Here is a 21,367-nt window from a genome sequence, read left to right as displayed (position 1 = left end):
TACTTGGTTCAAAAGAGCCTACAGAACCCCAAATTGAGTCCTATTTCCATATTAAAAAATATAAAGATATTTTAAAATGTATGTATTCGATATCCAGTACATACCTACGCTTTAATAATCCTCAATCTAAACTTCTATTTTAAATATATACCTCTTTGCATGCTATGTTAAGAGTTACATACAAAAGAGGAAGACACAACCTGAGAAAGTAAGGGGCTTAAAATGACATGCTGATACTGACCTTTGAAGTAACAACTGTCGGAAGTTCCCACTTTGCGGACTAATGGTTAGATGGTGAGATAGATAGTTACACAACCGTGCTCCCATGTAGGAAAAATTTGGGACAGATGTGGCCTTCCAAAATAAAAGTGGAAAAATAAATTAGTCATAAAAGCTGTGATTAGGTTATCAGGAAATATCTTTAAAAGCTTTTTGGAAAACTGTGTTTAACAACAGTTGACTAGACAGTTGAAGAGCAGAAGATTAATAATTACTATTTCTCATGTTAATTTTTGTAATCTCATCAACACTTTGCTATATGCATTTCAGCACTTAAAAGTTCATTACACTGTGATTTTGTGGCTTTAAGAAAACAACCACCATTATGCCATGTGACCTCAATTCTACTTCTCCATTGTGACCTACACCAAAGAGTGTCTGAAAGTCACTTACAAACTGTTTATACCAAAAAAAAGAAAAAAAAAAAATCAACAGTGGACATTAAGACACTTTTTCAAGGACATGCACTCTCTCAAGGAGCAATGAGTGCATTAAAACAAAATAAATAAATAAATAAATAAATCACCTTCATTCAGTCTAAGTGCTTTTTATCCCAGAATCTATTTTTGGCAATAGCAAATGCCCAGGGAAAGAGCACAAGAACATGGCAAGTAAGGATAAATACTTTCTCTTGTACATGCTCCAACAAACTGCAGAATAGCAAACTCCTGATTGAGATATTAAAACTGTATCATTACAGTTAATAGCTCTTGATGGGTCCTTTTTTCTAAAGCAAATACTGTTACCGTTGAACATTTATACTTTTATCATCTAAAAACAGGTGGTGGCAATGAAATTCCACAACATAAGTTACACACTCTCTGAAAAAATATTTTGCTTTAAATCTGATACTTGAAAATTCCAAGAGGTGGAAAAAGTAATTGGGAATTCATTAGTGTCTACGTTCAACCTCTGTTAGAACTTAAAGCAGAACATCCCTTTATTTTGGCAATTTATTACTGTTCATTTGTTTTGAACTCTCTTCTAATAAGACTTGAATTTGAGATTATTTCTCAAATACAACTTCAGTGAAAAGAGGCTCTGGTCTAAGTAACTCGATCAGCTCTGCCAAAAAAACCCCAGGGATACTAAGAATTCATTAAACTTATCCTTTGGCTTTATCATCTTTGAACATTCCTTTTACATCTTGATCATCTATCAGTGCTATAGATGTGCTTGCATGCTTCTGCTTCTAACATGTTTGAAAAAAGCATCTTGCTGTTAGCATGTCAATGCATTATAGCTAGTTACCTTCTACAGGCAGAGGAAAATATACACTCAATGTAACTGTACTATGTGCATAATGTTGCTGGAAAGAACTGAGGTATCTTTGGAAGATACAACAAATTTAAATTATTAAGATAGCCAAATCGACTTCAGTTTCCAGTAAAGAGGCATGTGAAATAGCTAATGAGCTTTTTGGTGCTTTGGTTCAATCAGTTGCTTGGACTAGAAGAGGTGCCCCCCTTTTAATAAGGCAAAATACATCACTTAAATTACACTTCTCTTTCCTAAAACAAAACAAAACAAGCCCACTAAAAACCACCACAAAACAAAACAAAACAAACCTACAAAAAATCCACCAAAACACCACACAACCAAAACCCACAACTTCTTCAAACCTCATCTGTGTTTTTCTAAACCATTATCTTCCCAATTAGCTGGTCTGTATTTGTGGTTGCATCATATACTGAAACAATTCAATTTGGGGTATTATGACCTGGCATAGCACACAGAGACCAAAGAAAACCACCTCATATCATCTTAATAACCAATCATTATAGTGCAATAATGCCTTCCCCGAATTATTGTTGCTTGGTAATCCCATCTTATTTCCAACTCAAAAAAAGTCACAATCTAAGCATGAAGGCTAGTCTACCAATACGTATCTTGAGAAATTTTAGTTGCTGTAACAGCAACAATCCACTGTATTAACTAGACAACAGTCAAGATTCTTAAGCCATGAAGTCAGAGTGTTCAGCTTTTCGAAAACAAGAGAACTGGCACTTCACTCTGTTGAGACATAAATGGATTAGGAAGAACGGGGGAAGTAGTAGATAATTAATTCTTATAGACAGGCTAAGATACCCAATACCCAGATGAAGGAAAGACTGTACAGGACTTGAGTTTCTTTCATTTTAGCCTTTTTCCTTCACAAATCTAACATCTGTAAATCTGCTCAAACATCACTGAAGCAGATGCTTATAAACACACTTCAGCAATTTTAATTGAAGTTTTGTGATAAACCAGGATGAGGAAACAAATACTTGAGCAGAAGCTCAAGACAGAAGAATTAATAAGCATAGTTGACTGACACTCAAACACTATCATATCCCTGACATACAACAAAGCTAAAATCATATGCTTTTGGATACTAGAACAGCATTTTGCACTGAGCTAAGTTTTATTTTTCACATAAAACTGTTATATTTCAGACTGATAACACTCAATGCTTCTCAGTTAAGGAAGGCACAGCCAACCCTAACATTGGACTTGTTTTAAATAGGGGGAGAGAAGAAGAGGCAACATTAAAAAGACTTCCATTAAATGAGAGTCAATTTATTTAACATATATGAAGTTATAAATAGGATAAATTCATCTTTTTTTCTTCCAATGAAGTTATATGGAATATTTTCATCTTTTATTAACTATTCTCCATGTGTCCAAATAAAGGATGGGAAAATGCTGCTGCCAAACACAGCACAGGTAATCTTAACGTCTAACTAAACTGTTCTGAATTAAATGTGCATCAATTCTGTATTATAATAAGAAACTTAATACTCTACAGTTCTGTACAATGACCAACCATTCACACAGCTTCTACATACCCCAGATTATTTCACAGTAAAAAAATTCTGCAAGTATCTGCACTTAAAAGGTAAATAAAGTTTACATTCTTCAAGGTAGAATTTGAAAGCAACTCAGGAAAGCAAGAGAGACCCAATGTAATAAATAGCAAGCACAAGTGTGACTTCATTCTCTGCAGCAAGCCCAGAAGACCATAACAGCAGCTCATTTGCTTAGCAACACAGATTAAGCTGTTCTTTCCAATGGCTCCCCCAATTAGTACAGAGTTCAGTTCAAGGTCTCTGTCTTCATTTCCATGCCCATCAATGGGACTGGACCTAGTTACCAGCAGACTAGCTTTCCTTTTTTCCAATTATGCTGTTCTGAAATAGGTATAATTTCAAATGAATAACAAAGCCTGTCAGTAAAAGAGCATTTTCCAAAGGGTGACGTGTACAGTAGGTATAAATTTATTTTTTTTTAAATACCAAGGAATGAAAAATATCCAAGTATTATGAAGAATTTTTTTGTAGGATAGAATAAAAATGTACAACTGACATTGCTTAAGAGTTTCTTCAGTCTCTACTATATAAATCCAGCAATTCAAATATAAATCCTTTAATTAACTGCTGTAATTTCAACTCTAGTATGTGACCTGGAAGATTCAAATACACAGCAAAGGAAACAGAGTAAATAGGGGAAATTTATCAACTACCTAAGTATCCCACACTTGAGCTATCATTTCAGTTTATTGAGAAAAATCTTTCCCTATACGTTTCAGTCTAAAAAGAAAAATTCAAACCATTAAAATACTATGTAGGTACAATGATATAACAAATACTACTAATATGCATATCTTGGACACTAGGTAACAGAGGCATAACATCCATGTTATAAGACAGAATACACAGGCTACCTGCTGATATATGAGTTCAACAAGTTCTTGCAAAGTTTCATCTGCAGTGACCCAGCCATTCAGTGTTTCAGCAAACTGCTCTATTTCAGTTTCAAAACAACCTGGTTGCTCGGTGAGGTGATTTAGGAAGTCTTGTACATATTCTGCCAAAGTCAGATAGCCATCATATCCATCTTCAAAGGAAGAATCCTATAGCAGTAAAAGAATATACCAGCTATTTAAAAGGAACCTAAAATAAAGTTGTTACACTTACTATCTCCAGAAGTAACCATATAGCCCTTAGTCTTGAGTAACTCCTGACACTCTGCATACTTGATAGTGATCTTTATTACATGGTTCACTTAAACATTTTTAAGGAGCATAGACCTCAATGCATCAGAAAGCTCCAGTAGTCCTATCACCTTAAGAACTAGGTAACATGTTTTTATAGAGATTAGGGTCTCCCAGCAAAACACGTCAAATGTGTCACGGTTTAAGCCCAGCCAGCAACTAGGCACCACGCAGCCACTCGCTCACTCCCCCCCACCCAGTGGGATGGGGGAGAGAATCAGGGGAAAAAAAAGGTAAAACTCGTGGGTTGAGATAAGAACGATTTAATAACTAAAGTAAAATAAAATGTAATACTAACAATAATAATAATAATAAAAAAATATAATAATAATGGTAATGAAAAGGAATATAATAAAATTCAAAGAAAAAAATAAACCCCAAGAAAGAAACCAAGTGATGCACAATGCAATTGTTCACCACCCACTGACTGATGCCTGAGCAGTGATCTGCCTCTCCCGGCCAACACCCCCCAGTTTATATACTGGGCATGATGTTCTATGGTATGGAATACCCCTTTGGCTAGTTTGGGTCAGCTGTCCTGGCTACGTTCCCTCCCAGCTTCTTGTACACCTGCTTGCTGGCAGAGCATGGGAAACTGAAAAATCCTTCACTTAGACTAAGCACTACTTAGCAACAACTGAAAACATCAGTGTGTTATCAACATTCTTCTCACACTAAATCCAAAACACACTGTACCAGCTACTAAGAAGAAAATTCACTCTCTCCCAGCCAAAACAAGGACAAAAAGACAGATTAAAAAAGAAATCAGTTTGCCAAGTTGAGTGTAAGATTAACTAACAAACTAACAAGTAAGTATACCTGTTAAGAATAAAACTACCAAACTGAGGCTCAACACCCTTTCCTGATGTGCAGACTGTGCTGCAGATACATGAACTGTAGAAGGAAAAATAATTGAAAATTGGAAACAAAATATTTTGAGCTTACATAGAGCACAAAAGTGCTCCAAAATATGCAGGAGAGGGAGAAATTACAGAAATACAATACAGTGTAGTGTTCCCATGTATAAAATACAGCCAGGAAAACTGATCTTTTAAAATCAGCAAATTTGCATCTCTTGGCAATGGATGAAAGACTACAAGGCATGAAATGAAACTATTCAAATGGTATTGCATTAATTTGCAGTTACTAAAGTTAAAAAACAGACAGTAAAACACACCTGGTCCCTAAAGAAAGGAGGAGCTAGAACAATACCACTTTATCAATGTTTATGCACCTGCTGATGGAACAGAAGGCTGCTAATTTTGTCCATTCAAAAATGAATGTACATAACAGTCTCTAAAGTCAATGCTGGATGATTACAATGCTAGTATGGCATAGGAAGCAACATACTTTGTGATGTAACTAGTAATAACACAGTACAAATAATTCACTTTGTCACACTATACAAAAGATTGTGAAAAGTATCACATATGAGATCTCAGAAGTGCAAGCAGGAGCCTGAAGAGGGATTGCTAAAGAACTGACTTATAATTAGTGATTCAAGAAATAAGGGTAACATACAGGATATCAGAATTCTCAACTGATCTACTATTTAACATGAAAAAGATTTAAAATATATCTACTGTAATGAAAAATTGAGCTAAAAATGATAAACCAATTTTTCTTTACTTAGTGGACATAAATACATTGATAAGGTTTATAATTATATTCTCCCTCTCCCCACCATCCCTCCCTTAATGAGGGGATATCCTTTACTTTATCTTCAAAATGCCTCAGTCTCTCTTGTACTGTGAAGCAACATGGATCTGTGAAAGATAAAAGCCCTGGATACAAACTGTGGAGACAGACAGATACGCATTGCTGAAAATCAAGTACTGACATTAATTTCACCACCTGTGAAGAATGTGTGTGGGGAAAATGCAGATTTTCCAAAATTCTTCAAAGACCCACGTTGTAAGGGTATACAACTTAAGCTAATAAGGGACACATCAATATAACATTAGAAAAACTAGAAAGATTTCATATGATGTTTAATTAAAGTAGAATATTTGCCCAGTAAATAATACTGAAGACAAAGTTACTTAATGTGGCCTACCAGAAATAGGAAAAAAAATACGAGTTTAAGGAAATGGTGGCAAATTGTTACTACTGATAAGGATAAAGCTTTCAACAACCTGATCCAAGTTGGTTTTGCTTTGAGTTGGGGATTGGACCAGAGGAACTTCAGAGGTCCTTTCCAACCTAAATTATTCTACGATTCTAACGGTTTGGAGCTTATGAAGCCAAAGAATAAAAGCTAACAGGCCTCTGTGTAACTTGCTAAATATTCTATTTCTCTAAAGGAAATCAACTTTTACTAGGCAATTTCAAATAGCCCAGTAAAAGCTCTGTACAATAAAGTTAAACTATTTTGTTCCACAGAACTATGACATTATTTTGCAACAACTGCAGCTTAGTCACATACAGCTGAACTAGCATCTCTTCAAACAACCTGTCTGAAAACTCTCCAGCCAGGTTGCAAGGGATGCAATTGCTGTAGCTAGTAAGAGAAGCTGCTCTTTCTGACAGCCATCAGGTTGTTATGGGATCCTCATTTAGCAGAGAGGAAGGTATCTTCCTCTCATCCTCAACTGATAAAAATTCAATCTTGGAGGAAAGTGTCCTTGTTCTGGAAGGGGCTCCAATCCCATTTGGTATATTGGTGTCCCTGTATTCATACTCTTCTTCCCATTTTGTAATTAAAAGGCTAAACACAGAAACTAAACTCAGCACCACATTAATCTACCTATACCAAATAGGCAACTCCAAAGGTGGTCTAGGTTTTAGTAACTATGCCAGGGAACAGAACAAATGGGAGAGAAATTAATAATTCAAACATTATTATATGTTGTATATTGCTAAATTAGTAACACTCAATACTTTAAAAACTAATTAGATTTAGTCCAGTAACTTCTACACATAAACCACTCATGTTTCTCATTGGCAGATTTTAAGATTTAACAGAGAAGACCAGCACCACATACTGTATCAACTAAGGGAAAGTAAAGCAAATTCCTCTTGGTTATTTTTAAACAATAGTTGGCTAACAGGAGGCTATAAGTTTACACATTCATTACAAATTTATGATTCAAAGCCATGAAAGTCAACTAGAAATTTTCCATTCATTTCAATGTTTTCTCAGTCAGGCCAACACTGTCTAATCCTTCTCCTTTATGTTTGATAGCTATAGGACTGGATCCTGGATTATTCACAACAAAACACAATAGTCACTAACTTAAAGGTAATAGATTTGCCTCTCTTCTACTAAGAGTCACTTCATGAGTTTAAAGACATAACAATGCAAAGGCTAAGTAGGTACTAAAATCCCTCTGATTTACATAAAGATAAAAACCAGAAAGTCTATAGAAAAGATCCATGATCCAAATCTGCTCTCAGGGTCTGTTTCAGTACCTGTGCTAATTACCACTTTCCTATACCCAAGAAGTATTCACAACATTTCCACTTAGGAACTTAGTCACCAATAATTTATCATTGATTTGATTTCTTCAGACTTTTTAGGAACAAGCTTTTTTTTTTTTTTTTTTTTTTTTTCCCCTTCAGATTATACGTACTCAACAATAAAGTTATTGCAAAATTAAGCACAAAGACTATTGCATGTACAAAATCACCCATTCATGTTGCATGAGGTTAAGTGGCACCTTCATGCTTGGCTAAAAGTATAAAACCCACCACTGAGGCTGCTTAGCCTCCTTTAAATTAGGTGAGGAAAAAAAAAAAAAAAAAAGGGGCAGGGGGATGATTCCACCTAAGATAATACAAATCTCACTCCTAAAAACTATGAAGTGAGAACATTATGCCCTTCTGATGGAGTGACAGCCATATTATTCTCATATACCCATGCCAGAGAACAAGTCTGACATTTTCTACAGGCAATCCAAACCTAAATCTAGTCACCAATTCTGCTGCAGACATCCACAACTTCCTATGGGATGGACAGCTATATGCAAACAGAGAATCCCATGGAGGTCTTTCCTCCCCAAAGTCCTGGTAAAGTTTTTCTGAAAATTCTAGTATGCCTTGGATGCTGTACTGATATAGAGAATGAACTGCTTATTGCTTAATGATTGTCTCTCTGTAACTTTACATACCAAGGACTGGTGTTTGTCAAGGATTAAGCCTGTCAGAGACTGGTACTTGGGAATGATGAGCAAGAAGGAACCATGAGCGATCACAAAACTTAATTGAATGTTTGATGAATTTACGATCTTGCTAAGAAGGCACAAGTAGAGGCCTTGCTTGAATAGATAGGGCCGGAAAAGATAAGAACTCCTGCCTTTGTTCCCGTCCTTGTAGATAATTTAGCTTAGCACTAACAAGCAGTGATGTATCAAAACATGTAAAGGACCATACTGCGCAGAAGCACCTGAGGAGGGTCAAATAGCGGACAAGTGAGGAAGACTATGGAAGACCACCAGAGGACTCCTGAAGACCACCAGAGACCTTCAATGCGCCTGCGTAAAGGATATTTGCATATGCTAGTAGTTTCCCGGAAAACTAATGAATATGTATAACATTTCTCGGAAATCTAGTGAATATGTATGTAGAACCTGTACTTAACCTGCACAATTAGACCCGAAGGTGTGCACGATAGGTGGAGCAATCCCCCCCTGCACCCAGCGCTGCCAATAAAGAATACCTACTCAATAGTTAATCAAACTATTGTGTTAGTTTCTTTGAATCAGTACCCCTTAAAGTATCTTCACAGGTAACTGATAGTTTTGAGTATCAGAACTAACTGGAGATTAACTAATCTAATAATCAAGTGTTATACAGACACGCATAGTAATTACAGTAATGTGTTGATTCCTTGTTTGACTGTACATTATTTCTAAAACAAGAAATGCTTAATAAATAGCAAAACCAATGTAAGTTTTCAGATCTAAAAATTCCAGGGAACATTAGAATTAATACTTTTTAGCTTTCATTTATAAGTCAGAAAACCAGAAGTTTCTCAAAACTTTGTTTTGATTCAAATTTTAAAACTCATGGTGAAAATCTGTGTAATAGTAAAGTGTGCTAAATTCCTTATTTTTATTGCAGGTGGACCCAGTTTATGAAATTAATTCAGTCATTAAAGTAAAAAACAAACAAACAAAAAACCAAAAACAAACCCCAAACTTTGTAATAACGAAGGACTAAAAAGTCTGAAACATCATTATTCTATGCCTAGTATACTCTGATTAGATTAGGGTCCCTGCAACATACTTTCAAATAAATCTTCTAGGTTTTACTAGCATTTTAAGAGTTATTTTCATTAATAGATGAGTCACTTATATTTATAACATATTCCTACAACATAGCAACCAGGAACTCCCACATGCTTCTGTGTTTTTGCAAAACAGCTGAAAAGCAACATTGCTGGCCTCAAAACTTTGTAATTATACATATGCACATGCATGCCATTCCAAATGGCATTTTTTCTTTATTTATAGAAAACATGTGATGTACTGGGTCAAAGTAGGTTTTTTTTCCCCTAGATTATCCATTCACTGAAGCACATTCATATTGGCATTTGTCAACAGTTGGATAATACAAGCCCACAGCCAATATACAAGACAGTTATTTTATTCAGTAAGATGGCAAAACTGGTAACATCCAGATAACATCAATTCTACTGGTAAGGAAAAAACTTCAGAACACCAAACCACCATGTTTAACATTCAAATCAAGTATTTTTCTGCAAGTTACTCAAAATGTATTTGTTTCAGTATAATTGTTTATTATCATTTGATTGGATTTGTAAAAATAATAGTTCCCACCTATTTATATATAGTACCAGAGTTTGTCTGCTTGCATAACAAAAGGATATTCCAAGAATTCACATAGATCTTCCCTGGAGTAGAATTACTGTAGCAATAATATGGAAGACAAGGGGAGCAGAAAATAAGTACCACCAACTTTTATTATGTGATGAATCTACAATATTGATCTGAGATTACCCTTAGTCTGGCTGCAAATATATTTCATATTACATATGTGGGTAGGTTAACTGCTAGGAATGAGCCCAACCCTACTTTTTTGCCCTTTGGTGATACAATATCACTGAAGGAATTAAAAGACACACGATGGTACATAAAGTCAGGCAGTCATGGCCAATCATACCCATGGCACAGTAAATTTAGGAAAAGTAAAGCCTGGGCTTAGAAAAGCTAAAGTTCAAGCTTTCTCCCACACTTGCTTCAAAAGCCTGTGAAATCTGAATAAAAGTGCAGCTAAGCTTTTACTTAAAATGCAGTGCAGATATAACTACAACAGAGGCAGTCACCAAAAAGACAGCTTACTCTGATGTTGGGTGTAATCAACAAGGAATGTTATCTGCAGCAAGCTTTAGCAAAATATCCCACACTAAAGGCTCCCAGCACAGCATAATATTCACTCATTATCACTTAACATTCTGACTGTGTCTCTGGAGGTTATCATCCAAATTTTTGGAATCTCTTTGGCAAATGCAGCATTCGAGTTATCTGATACACAAGATCTCAAGAAAACATTGTTAATTTGAATATAAGTAAATTGGCATACACTAAGAAGAGAAGATAAACACTTACTGTGAAGTTCTGATTGAAGTTCTGGTTGTATCCTGATGGATAAAACTCAGGTGCTTTAACAGACAACTTTGACTTTACCACAGGAGCCACAGCCACCTGAGATCCAGCCATTTCCGGTCCAGAATCAGGAACTGAAACTTTATCTTGTGATCCAGATGGAATTCTTGCCTGTTGCAGGTGTTCTGAAAAGTTTGTTAAGAGTTTTTCTTAGAAATCACTAAATTAGTATGTACTCACACAGAGTACACACAGAACACATCACTTTTTGGACTTTAAATATACTTTTACTTATACTATAAATATATTTTCAAGTATACTTCAAATATATTGGTTTTTTCTTAAATATGGATAAAGTTTTCACTTTAGCAAACTCTAGATGCCTTTCTACATGACAGAAAGTGAACACAATGTTCATGTGAAGGTGACCAAAAAAAAAAAAGGGGGGGGAAGAGCCCTCTCCCCCCCATGAAAACATGTTTTCTAAAAGAGCTAACCTGAGAAACTAGTAAATCTTATGATATACTTGCTGGTTTTGTAGGGTTTTCATAGATTTCAGATGCAAAGGCAAGACTTTGAAGGTCAATAAATGGAAGACATCACTAATTTTTAACATAATCCTGAAAGACACTTAACTATCATTGTTCTCGTACACCATTTGCAAAAAAATCCAATGAAGGTGTTTTTTAAACCACATTTTCCAAGTCTATCTTTATAGATTAGCTCCTAAATTTATTGAAAACAGAATCTGATATCTACCTGAAAAAGCTAACCAACAAACAACACTTTATGTTACTGTTGGATTGGGTTTATTTTTTGGCAAACCTTTAGACCAGAGTTAAAGAGTTCTTCAATAAGGGGAAGACCAAGACCATCTGTGGTCAGATTAACAAATAGATAAAACACACATATACAGATGTATGGGCACAGAAAGGGAGGGACGGACAGAGAGGTGTTGCAAGCAGGCTGCGACACAACATCACACCATTACTTGAGCACAGGTCCATAGCCCAGAAACATGACCGCTCATCTAAGGAAAAGTGCAGTTGCCAGCACCCCTACGCGGCTCATCTCTATGCGGTGCCGAGAGGAGCCAGGCAGGCGCCCGGGATGCGAGAGCGCTGGCCCTCAAGGCCACGGTGACCTCTCAGCCCCTAGGTGCGGGAGATGGGAGAAAGGACGCATCCCCGTGACCAGGCCGAAGGGAGGTGGGAAGGGAAACCCCAGGGCTCCACTCTCAGTGGGACAGCGAGGGGGGGGGGGGGGGGGGGGGGTTGGATCAGCAAGCGAAGCAGGAGCAGGGCGGTGCGCGCAAGAGAGAGGGGAGCGGGGCGGGCTTTAGGGGGCCGCTCCCCGACACCTTCGGCATCGGGGGCTTCTGGAAGGGCGGGGAGGGGGCCGCTGCATGGCGGCTAGTACCTGCGTTTCCGGTGCCCAGCGGCGCCGTCTTCGGAGGCCGTAACGGTTCCTGCTGCGGGAAGAGGCCGCCTGTTTTCTGCTGCTGCTCAGCCGAGCCTAAGCTGTAGGAATCACTACCCCCGAAGCAGGCCCCACCACTACTCTCCGATAAGTCCGCACCACTGAGGGGAGCAGCGCCTCCTCGACCCTGGCCCCGGCCAGCACCTGGAGCTCGGTCGAAACTATCCGACATGCTCGGGCCGGGGTGGCTCAGGCGCTCATGGGAAGAAGCCAGCGACTGAGTCCCGCTTCGCCGCGGCCCGAGCCCTTCACTTTCAGTTTCAACCCCACACGCACCACCACGATGGTCGTGACCCAGAGCGGTTCACAGCGCCGCCTCGCGGCCTCGCACCGCCCGTCGCCATAGCAACATCGGCGCAACCGGGGCCTGGCGCCGCCGGGGCCTAGCACCGCCCGCCGCCGGGAGTGGGAGGAGTGCGGCCCGCCAGGCGGCCGCTGCTCCGCCGTCCCGAGGGGTGCCCGGGCCGCCGCGCCTCGCACCGCTACCTCCCGCAGGTGTGGACCAGGCGGGGTATCCGCGAGAGCTACCACCGTTGAGGAGGCCAGTTCGGCTGCCACGAGTTAAAGGCTCTCGCCCGGATTTCGGGCGGCGTTGCAAACCCCACGTGTTCAGAACTGATGAGTCAGCGTCCCGTTCCCCTCCCCCGGATCGATTTCCAACAACAAAGCAGCGCGGGGTTTATTTGTGTCAGCAGCCGGTTCTGGGGTCTCGGGATATATTTGAGTCACACTTTTGATACCGAAAAGCCGGTTGAAGAAACTTTCTAAGACTCGTTTTGGAGTTTTAGAAAGCAGGCATTCTTTATTGCAGTGCTGGATGCACGGGGGATAGTTCCACCTAGCGTGCATGCCACAGCTTTAGCACTAACAGGTTATATAGAATAACTAATTGCATATTAATCAGATTAGTATACATATACATAAAAATGATTGTAACTGATTATCTTAGTACTGCCTACATCCGATCATGCACAATGAAGAATTCATTTGAGTCGAAGGGCTGCTTTTATGACCACCGACCCATTTGAAGTTCTTGCTGGCTGTCCTTGAAGTCTTTGTTCTTGTCCTTGTTCTTTGATCTTGAAGCTTAACGTAGCTTCAGTCACATGTGGTCAGTTTCAACATTGCTCTCCTCTAGCGTACAGGAACATCTAGTCATAAGAGCCAAGAACTGCAAACCTTATGAGGAACTACCTCTACTAGTTAATTGCTTGGCTGTACTTTTGTCTATTGTTTTAATCATAGTGTTAGTACAAGATTTCTAATAATTATTTACCAAATCTCACTTTTACAGTCACCTAGCAGCAAACCAGTTTCCACGGCTGGTACAAAATATTAAAACCATCAAAATATTTAGACATACCATACAGAATATATGGACATATGCTATCAATTCCCCCCTTTCTGTTTGAGGCTACTAATTCTTTTAGTAGTCTCACTTGAACATAGATCGTGTCACAGGTCATTTAAGACAGCTAAAAGCAACACAGATTATAACAATGATGATAACTACTTCTCTTGCTTTGTTGGTGTGACAAGGGAAAGCCTCAGGCCACCCAGTAAAGGTATCAACTAGAACTAGGATATGTCAATATCCTTCTTTTCGAGGCAGTTCTGTAAAATCAATTTGCCAATATTCTCCTGAAGAATTTCCTTGCTTAGTAATTCCAAAAATGATTTTATTATCAGTTTTGGGATTATTACGTATACAAATTTCACATCTACTTGTAATTGTTCTAATAATTTTTGTCATATCTCTATTCAAAATACACTTTTGTAAATGTTTAACAAGGTTTTCTGTTCCTCAATGTACTTTGTTATGTTCCACCCAGGCAATTTCTCTCATTATTGCGGGTGGGACTATTATTTGACCTGTCGGTGTTACAGCCCATCCTGTTTCATTTTTGTAAGCCTGCAATTTAATAATTAATTCTTCATCTTTTTCATTATAATTTGGAGCTTCTTTAGGCAAATTTATACTTTTCTCTGGAACTAGTGCTAGGATGCCTTTTTCTGCAGCCTCTTTAGCAGCTCTATCAGCCAATCGGTTACCTGTTTCAGCGACAGTCCTACCTGACCGATGTGCTTTACAGTGCATTATTACGACTGCTGTTGGCTTTTGAATGGCTTCTAATAATTTCAGTATTTGTTCTGCATGCTGAATGGTGGTTCCTTGTGCAGATAACAGTCCTCTTTTTTTCCATATTGCTCCATGCGCATGTACTACTCCAAAAGCATACTTTGAGTCTGTCCAAATGTTGACTCACTTTCCTTGACTTAGTTCCAGTGCTCGAGTAAGAGCTATCAATTCAGCCTTTTGGGCAGACACTTCTGAAGGTAAAGCTCGTGATTCAATTACCTTCTCAGTAGTGGTTACTGCATATCCTGATAGACGTTTTCCTTCACGGATGAAACTGCTTCCATCAGTATATAGTTCCCAATCCGTTTCTTCCAGTGGTGTATCTCGGAGATCCGGTCGGCTGGAGTAGACTTCTTCAATTGTCTGCAGGCGGTCATGTTCCGGTTCTCCTTCAACTTGATCAGTTGTTAAAAACACAGCAGGGTTAACGATGGTAGTAGTTTTTAAGTAAACATCATCTTGCTCCAGCAACACCACTTGGTATTTCAGCATTCTACTAGGGGATAACCAATGCCCCCCTTTCTGTTCGAGCACAGTGATCATCATGTGGGGAACATACACTGTAATTCTCTGTCCTAGGGTGAACTTGCGAGCTTCCTGGATCAATAGCACAGTTGCAGCGACGGCTCTCAGACAACCAGGCCATCCCAGACTCACATTGTCTAATTGCTTTGAGAAGTAGGCCACAGCTTGCTGACTTGGTCCCAGATATTGGACCAGGACACCTAGAGCTATACCTTTTCTTTCATGAGTAAAGAGTTCAAATGTCTTTGTGAGATCTGGCAGGCCTAGGGCTGGCGCCCCCATTAGAGCCTGTTTTAGTTCTTTGAAAGTAGCTTTCCCGGCATCAGTCCAATCTATAAATCCATTGTTTGAGGTTTTGAGCTGCTCATATAAAGGTCGGACCAGCAGGCCATAATTTGCAATCCACAGGCGATGCCACCCAACCATTCCCAGAAAGGCTCACAATTCTTTTAGAGTCTTAGGTTCAGGGAGATGACAAATTGCCTCCTTTCTCTCAGTTCCTAATTGTCTCCGTCCTTTAGGATTTCAAAACTCAAATAAGTTACTTCTTTCTGGGTTATTTGGGCTTACTCTTTTGACACTCAATATCCACTGATTCCCAAAAAGTTCAAAAGGCTAATAGTTAACTTTGTGCATTGTTCTTCTGTCTCAGCTGCAATTAACAGACCATCCACATATTGCAACAAGATTCCTTGATTATTTTCTTTCTTCCAAATCCCTAATTCTCATGCCAATTGATTTCCAAAAAATGGTAGGGCTGTTCTTAAAGCCTTGAGGCAAGACTATCCATGTATATTGTGTTTTTCTCCCAGTCTCAGGATTTTCCAGACTCAATCCTGGCTTTAAATCAATTCTCACAGGCTCTGCTCTTTTGGATTTACCAGGAACTTCCCCAGCTCAGACGATTGGAATTACAGCATTATTTACTTTGACTGGTATGATCCTCTGCTTGCGGTGACCGTCCTGTAACAACAAAGCCACTGCTTCGATACGTTTAGTTTCCGGAATTAGAATTTTAATCTCACCATTTTTAAATTGAATTTCTGCTTCTAATATCTCAAGTAGGTCTCTCCCTAACAGGGGTTTAGAAGAATTTGGCAAATATAGAAACCGACGAGTGACCCATTGCTTTCCTCATTTCATTGTCAAAGGTTTAAAGAAGGGTCTAGTCTCTCGTTCACCTGTCGCACCAACACCACTAATTTCTTCAGAACTTAATTCCCCCTCTAAGGTGTTTGAAACTGAAAAGGTGGTTCCGGTGTCAACTCAAAATTCAATTTTCTGTTCTCCCAGGTTAGCTGTACCCAGAGGTTCTGCTGGGAGACTCCCCTCCGGTCCCTGTCAGATACTTTCACTCAACTTTCCCAAGAAAGGGGGAACTTGCTGAGATTGTGCGGTCGAGATTGGGATCACTTGTGACCTTGTAGGTCTCAGGGGATACTCCCCTTTCCAGTGTCCTTCTTGTTTACAGTATGCACACTGATTCGGTCCCAGGGGCTGGTTTAATCCCACTGGTGACCCCAACCCAGTTCCTCTCCCTCGTCCCATTCTTCGACCACATCCCCTTCCTCGAGGAATAACTCCTCTGCCTCGTCCCACACCAGCTCCTACTTCCCGAGCAGCTATTAACCTGGCATTCATTTTACTCTGTAATTCATCTCTATTTCTATATGCCACCCAAGCAACTTCTAATAATTTCCCCCAATCTCGAGAATCTGCTCCTTGTAATTTTTGTAATTTCCTTCTGATATCATCAGAAGATTGTCCTATAAATAAAGGAGCCAATTGAGCTTTTCCTTCTTCAGACTCAGGATCCATAGTAGTATATTTCCTAGCAGCATCTTTTAATCTGCTTAGAAATTCAGTGGGAGACTCTTTTCTATCTTGTTTAATTTCATATAATTTAGACATGTTAATCACCTTAGGCATAGCATTTCTGATTCCGAATAGAACCCATTTTTGATATTGATCTAGCAGTCTTCTCTGAGCCAAATTATTAGGATCCCATCTGGGATCTGTAGATGGAAAATTTTGTTCCACCGTTCCCTGTAATACTCCAGAAGCTACTTGTGCTTCTACCTGGTGTAGAGATATTCCATGCGGGGACGGAAGACAGGACACCAATATGATGATCAAAGTCGCCAGTTTATTAGTCATAGCTGATTATTCTTATACTATTCTCTAAGTTCCTTAAAAGCTCTGATTGGTTGCTGCATGCAAGAATATAGTGTCCACACGCCTAGTTACACTTAATGATTGGTTATATCAAAACTGTACACGCGCATAAACATAAGACATAATTGGTTATACTAACTAAAACATGCGAAACTTGTCTCAGTCTAATTGGTCAAGATAAACTGCCGAATTGAGGTTCTTTGTGCCAAGTTCCCTTTATCGTGGAATGCGCACCTGTGTTCTTCTAATTGGTATCTTTCTTTTTTTTGTCTTCTTGTTTATTCTGTTCAAGGCCTTCTAAAGGCGTCTGGAATGCTCTTGCGACCGTTAGCTAAATATGTTCCCACAACCTGGGTTCTAGCAGCCCTCCAGATCATATCTTTTTCTGCACTATCAAAAAGTACATCCATTATTACTTGTATATCTTTCCAATCAGGTTCCTGAATCTGAATCATTGTTTCAAAAGTGTGGGCTGTTTGATCAGGGTTTTCTCAATAGCTCCCAGCTGCTACTTTCCAATTATTTAAATCCACAATAGAAAAGGGTACTTTAATAGTTGCCACACCCTTAGTCCCAAACACCTGACGAAGAGGAGCTTGAATAACTTCGCTCTGTTTAGCTCTTGTTCGCCCTGTGACAGGACTATTCATGGGTGTGGGAGAATTTGTGGGAGAAATTGTGGGAGGACGAAGGAAACTGCACAAGGCACATCTGTTGTTGTAAGTTTGCTAACTGCACAAAGGCACAATTATTATGAGCTTGCTGAAGAATGCACAAGAAGTAGAACAAGGTCGGGCGTACGTGACTGATAACAGGAGGGCGATGTGACTGAAGACAGAGTGCAAGACAGCATGCAGGTGGAGGAAACTATTCGCATGATTAGAAGACTTTATCCAATTAGACTATTGTTTAAGCGCGTGAACGGCACATGTTAACCAATCAACAAATGGCTTATGCGTGAGTAGATACTAGAAACATATATAACCGAGTGTTGCGCAGTTAATAAACGGAGAAATCGTTTGATCCACAGTATCTGTGTTGGTCCGTTTTCTCCCCAGGGCGAGTCCCTGGCGATGTGTCGTTTTCCCTAGATTGTCGCAGCAGAGAAAGTGCGACAAGTGGTGACCCCGACACGGACGCAGAGTGTGCGAGTGTTTTGTCTGGCCAGGCGATTGGAAGAGAGCCCTCGGGGCAATCCTGCCGGTGACGATGGCATCCATCGGAACAATTATTAAGGTATTAAAGGCGGTAGGCAGGGATGTGGACTGTGGAGGCATACGGCTCCAGTCACGAGTCTCGTCCAGTGGATGATACAACGGGGCTTCATAGTAAAGCCGGGAGAGATATTTGACGTGTCGCAGCTGCAGGCTGCACGCGAGGAGTTGGTGGAGGAGTGAGCGGAAAGAAAGGAGCTGCGGATAAGCTCGCAGCTCTTGGTTCAGTGTTGACCGTATTGAGGAAGGGGAGAGAGGCAAAGGCGGTTTGGATGGCGGCTACAGCGGTGTTGCGCGGAGAGGCGAGTAGAGAGGTGCTTGATTTGTTAGAGGTACAGGCTGACAAAGAGAGTAAAGGTGTTACTGGAGTCGGAGGTGAGGAGATGTTGGGAAAACAAGTAGAGAGACTGGAAAGAGCGGAGGATGCTCCGGATGCCTTGGCGTTTCCAGTCTCTCGCGGGCAACCAGAGGATTCTTTTTTTGGCTATCCACCCCTTCCCCCGCCAGGATTGTTTTCACATGAGGCAGAGGAGCCCTCTAAGTATGTCCCGCCAGCGAGTAGTATGACCATGGGTCCTAGTGCACCTCCGCTGTCTATGAGGGAGGTAGATTCGGATGAAAAAGAACGTTGCATTAGAAAGAAATTGCAAGCAGAAGCAGTTCCATTGCCAGACTCGGATGAGGAGAGTCCACCGAATGCAAAACAGAATCAGATCACTGACGTAACGGAGGTTTTGACGAAATTTAAAAATTTAGTGGCGACTGTTGAACAGACAGTACAGCATGCTCAAAGCATTGTAGATTGTGCGGCACAACCTCCGGTGTTTACGGATTGGAAGTTAATAGCAAAAAATTGTGTTCTAGAGGGTGTGGATTTCAAACCTTCAGGTGAAGGGGGAGTATTAGCATGTCCGTTGTTAATCACGCAAGATGGACCTAGATGGCAACCATTAGATTACAAATTAGTAAAGGAATGGCAGACGAGCTGTAGAGATGATGGATTGAATAGCCCAAGGACACGAGCTCTGTTAGATGTGATTTATGCTCAGCCATTACTGCCCTTTGATTCGAGACAGCTGGCGCGTGCAGCACTTACGGCACCTTTGATGTGCCTCTGGGAGCAGGCGTTTAAAGAGGAAGCAGAAGCGGTTGTTTTGGACGCTCTTACTCCGGGACACGATTTAGCAGGGATCTCTATGGTGCAGTTAACGGGGACCGGAGATCATGCATCCCCTCAAAATCAGGCCTGTTTGCAAGGTCGGGTGATAACAGCTTCTTCAAAGTGTGCTAGAAATGCATTTATGAAGGTCAGTAAGTTTGAAAAGAAAAGAGTCCCGTATACAAAGGTTATTCAGAGACTTAATGAACCATATCAGGATTTCTTAGAGCGTTTGCAAAAGGCAGTGGAGGTAGCAGACATACCGGACGAGGTTAAGCCAGTTCTTGTGAAAGAATTAGCTCGTACACAAGCAAATGACCAGACAAGGCAAATTTTATCGCAATTGCCAGCAAAAGCTTCAGTAGCAGATATGATTAAACGGGTGTTAGAAGCAGAAGCTCAAACCGCAGTGGCACCTGTGGTTGCAGCAGTTACAGCTGTACTTCGCACAAATAACAACCCGAGGAAAAACATCTGTTTTGGTTGTGGGGGAAGCGGTCACATTAGAAGCCAGCGTCCTTCAGTGTCTAGAGCCAATCTGGGCAGGACACCAAATTCAGACCAACAAAGGAGTTGTTTCCGCTGTGGGAAGTTAGGGCATCTTGCAAAGCAATGTCGCATGACACGGGCCGGGGAACATCAGGGAAACTACAGGGGCGGTCCCAGCACGGGGCGGGCGGGGCTGCCGGAGAACAATCCGTCCTGTCAAGCATATCCCGTAGAATGCCGAGAATCACTGACGATTGGACAGCAAAAGGACGAGCTCCTGCCCTGGAAGATCACAACCGACGGCCTTTAAGAACAACCACAGGGGTTTGGGTGGGCCAACCCACAACGATAACTTTGAAGGGAGGAGGATCAGGAGAGAATGTGGGTGGCATTCTAGTGGGCAATGGGGCTCATAAATGGGGGGTTGATATTATTCCGGGAATGTACAATGAAACAAATGACAGGATACAAGCCACTATAGTTCCCCTCACTGAAATACCAATGTATATTCCAGAAGATACTTTTATGGCTCATTTAGTATTGGATATGTCAACACATCCTATGATTGGATGTCTTTTACAACCAGTGGGCGAACAATGGGGACAGAGCATTCAAATTCGAGCCCTTTTAGACTCTGGGGCTGATGTCACTGTGATTCCCCAAGAAATTTGGCCCAAAATATGGCCCTTGGAAGAGATTAGCGTCTCCGTGACTGGGGTTGGTGGCAGTCAAGGTACCCGAAAAAGTATTTTACCCATCCAAATTCAAATATTGGGAGATAGAGATCATCACCCGTCAACTGTGATCAGACCATTTGTGTTAAAAGGGCTTCCTTTACCTCTGTTGGGACGAGATGCTATGCAAGGTCTATCGCTTCGCATAGTTTCTGATCCACAATTGAACACTGATCCCCATTTTTCGTAGGGGCCGCTGGCCAATTCCCGCCAGCCATAGCCATGAATTGGAAGACCCAACAGCCGGTGTGGGTTGACCAGTGGCCCCTTCCTCAGGAAAAATTGTCTCAATTACAGATATTAGTACAACGAGAAGTAGAAAAAGGACATTTAGTCCCAACCACCAGTCCATGGAATTGCCCTGTGTTTGTCATCCAAAAGAAGTCAGGTGCCTGGCGTCTTTTGCATGATCTTAGGGCAGTCAATGCTGTTCTTGAAGACATGGGACCATTGCAACCAGGCCTGCCCTGGCCGTCCATGTTACCCCAAGACTGGTCAGTTGCTGTAATTGACATAAAAGATTGTTTCTTTTCTATTCCACTCCATCCGGACGATCAACCCAGATTTGCGATGA

At 40.5% G+C, this 21,367-nt stretch overlaps 1 protein-coding gene and 1 long non-coding RNA gene across 4 annotated transcripts in view; one reads left to right on the top strand and one right to left on the bottom strand.

The window, feature by feature from the left end:
* The window catches only part of LOC121232383 (polyadenylate-binding protein-interacting protein 1-like), a 24,561-nt gene extending 11,905 nt beyond the window's left edge, over positions 1–12,656 (bottom strand). The window contains exons 1-4 of one of the 3 annotated variants that reach the window (XM_041121274.1): positions 12,298–12,655; positions 10,882–11,063; positions 3,983–4,171; positions 242–354 (exon numbers count right to left, since the gene is read on the bottom strand). In XM_041121274.1, coding sequence (XP_040977208.1) covers positions 242–354; positions 3,983–4,171; positions 10,882–11,063; positions 12,298–12,529 — 716 coding nt within the window. In that variant the 5' untranslated portion in view covers positions 12,530–12,655. Of the gene's footprint in view, positions 1–241; positions 355–3,982; positions 4,172–10,881; positions 11,064–12,297 lie in introns of all 3 variants that reach the window. The other 2 variants (XM_041121273.1, XM_041121275.1) reach the window with 2 other exon arrangements.
* LOC121232831 lies at positions 6,029–21,367 on the top strand. Its single transcript, XR_005931720.1, has 3 exons — positions 6,029–6,181; positions 7,093–7,098; positions 21,357–21,367. It is a non-coding gene; the product is annotated as an uncharacterized LOC121232831 (long non-coding RNA).

This window comes from Aquila chrysaetos, chromosome W, assembly GCF_900496995.4.
Source record: "Aquila chrysaetos chrysaetos chromosome W, bAquChr1.4, whole genome shotgun sequence".
In the NCBI taxonomy this organism is placed as follows: Eukaryota; Metazoa; Chordata; class Aves; order Accipitriformes; family Accipitridae; genus Aquila; species Aquila chrysaetos.
The sequence above is the reverse complement of the archived record's forward strand: the minus strand, read 5'-3'. Positions and strand labels throughout refer to the sequence as shown.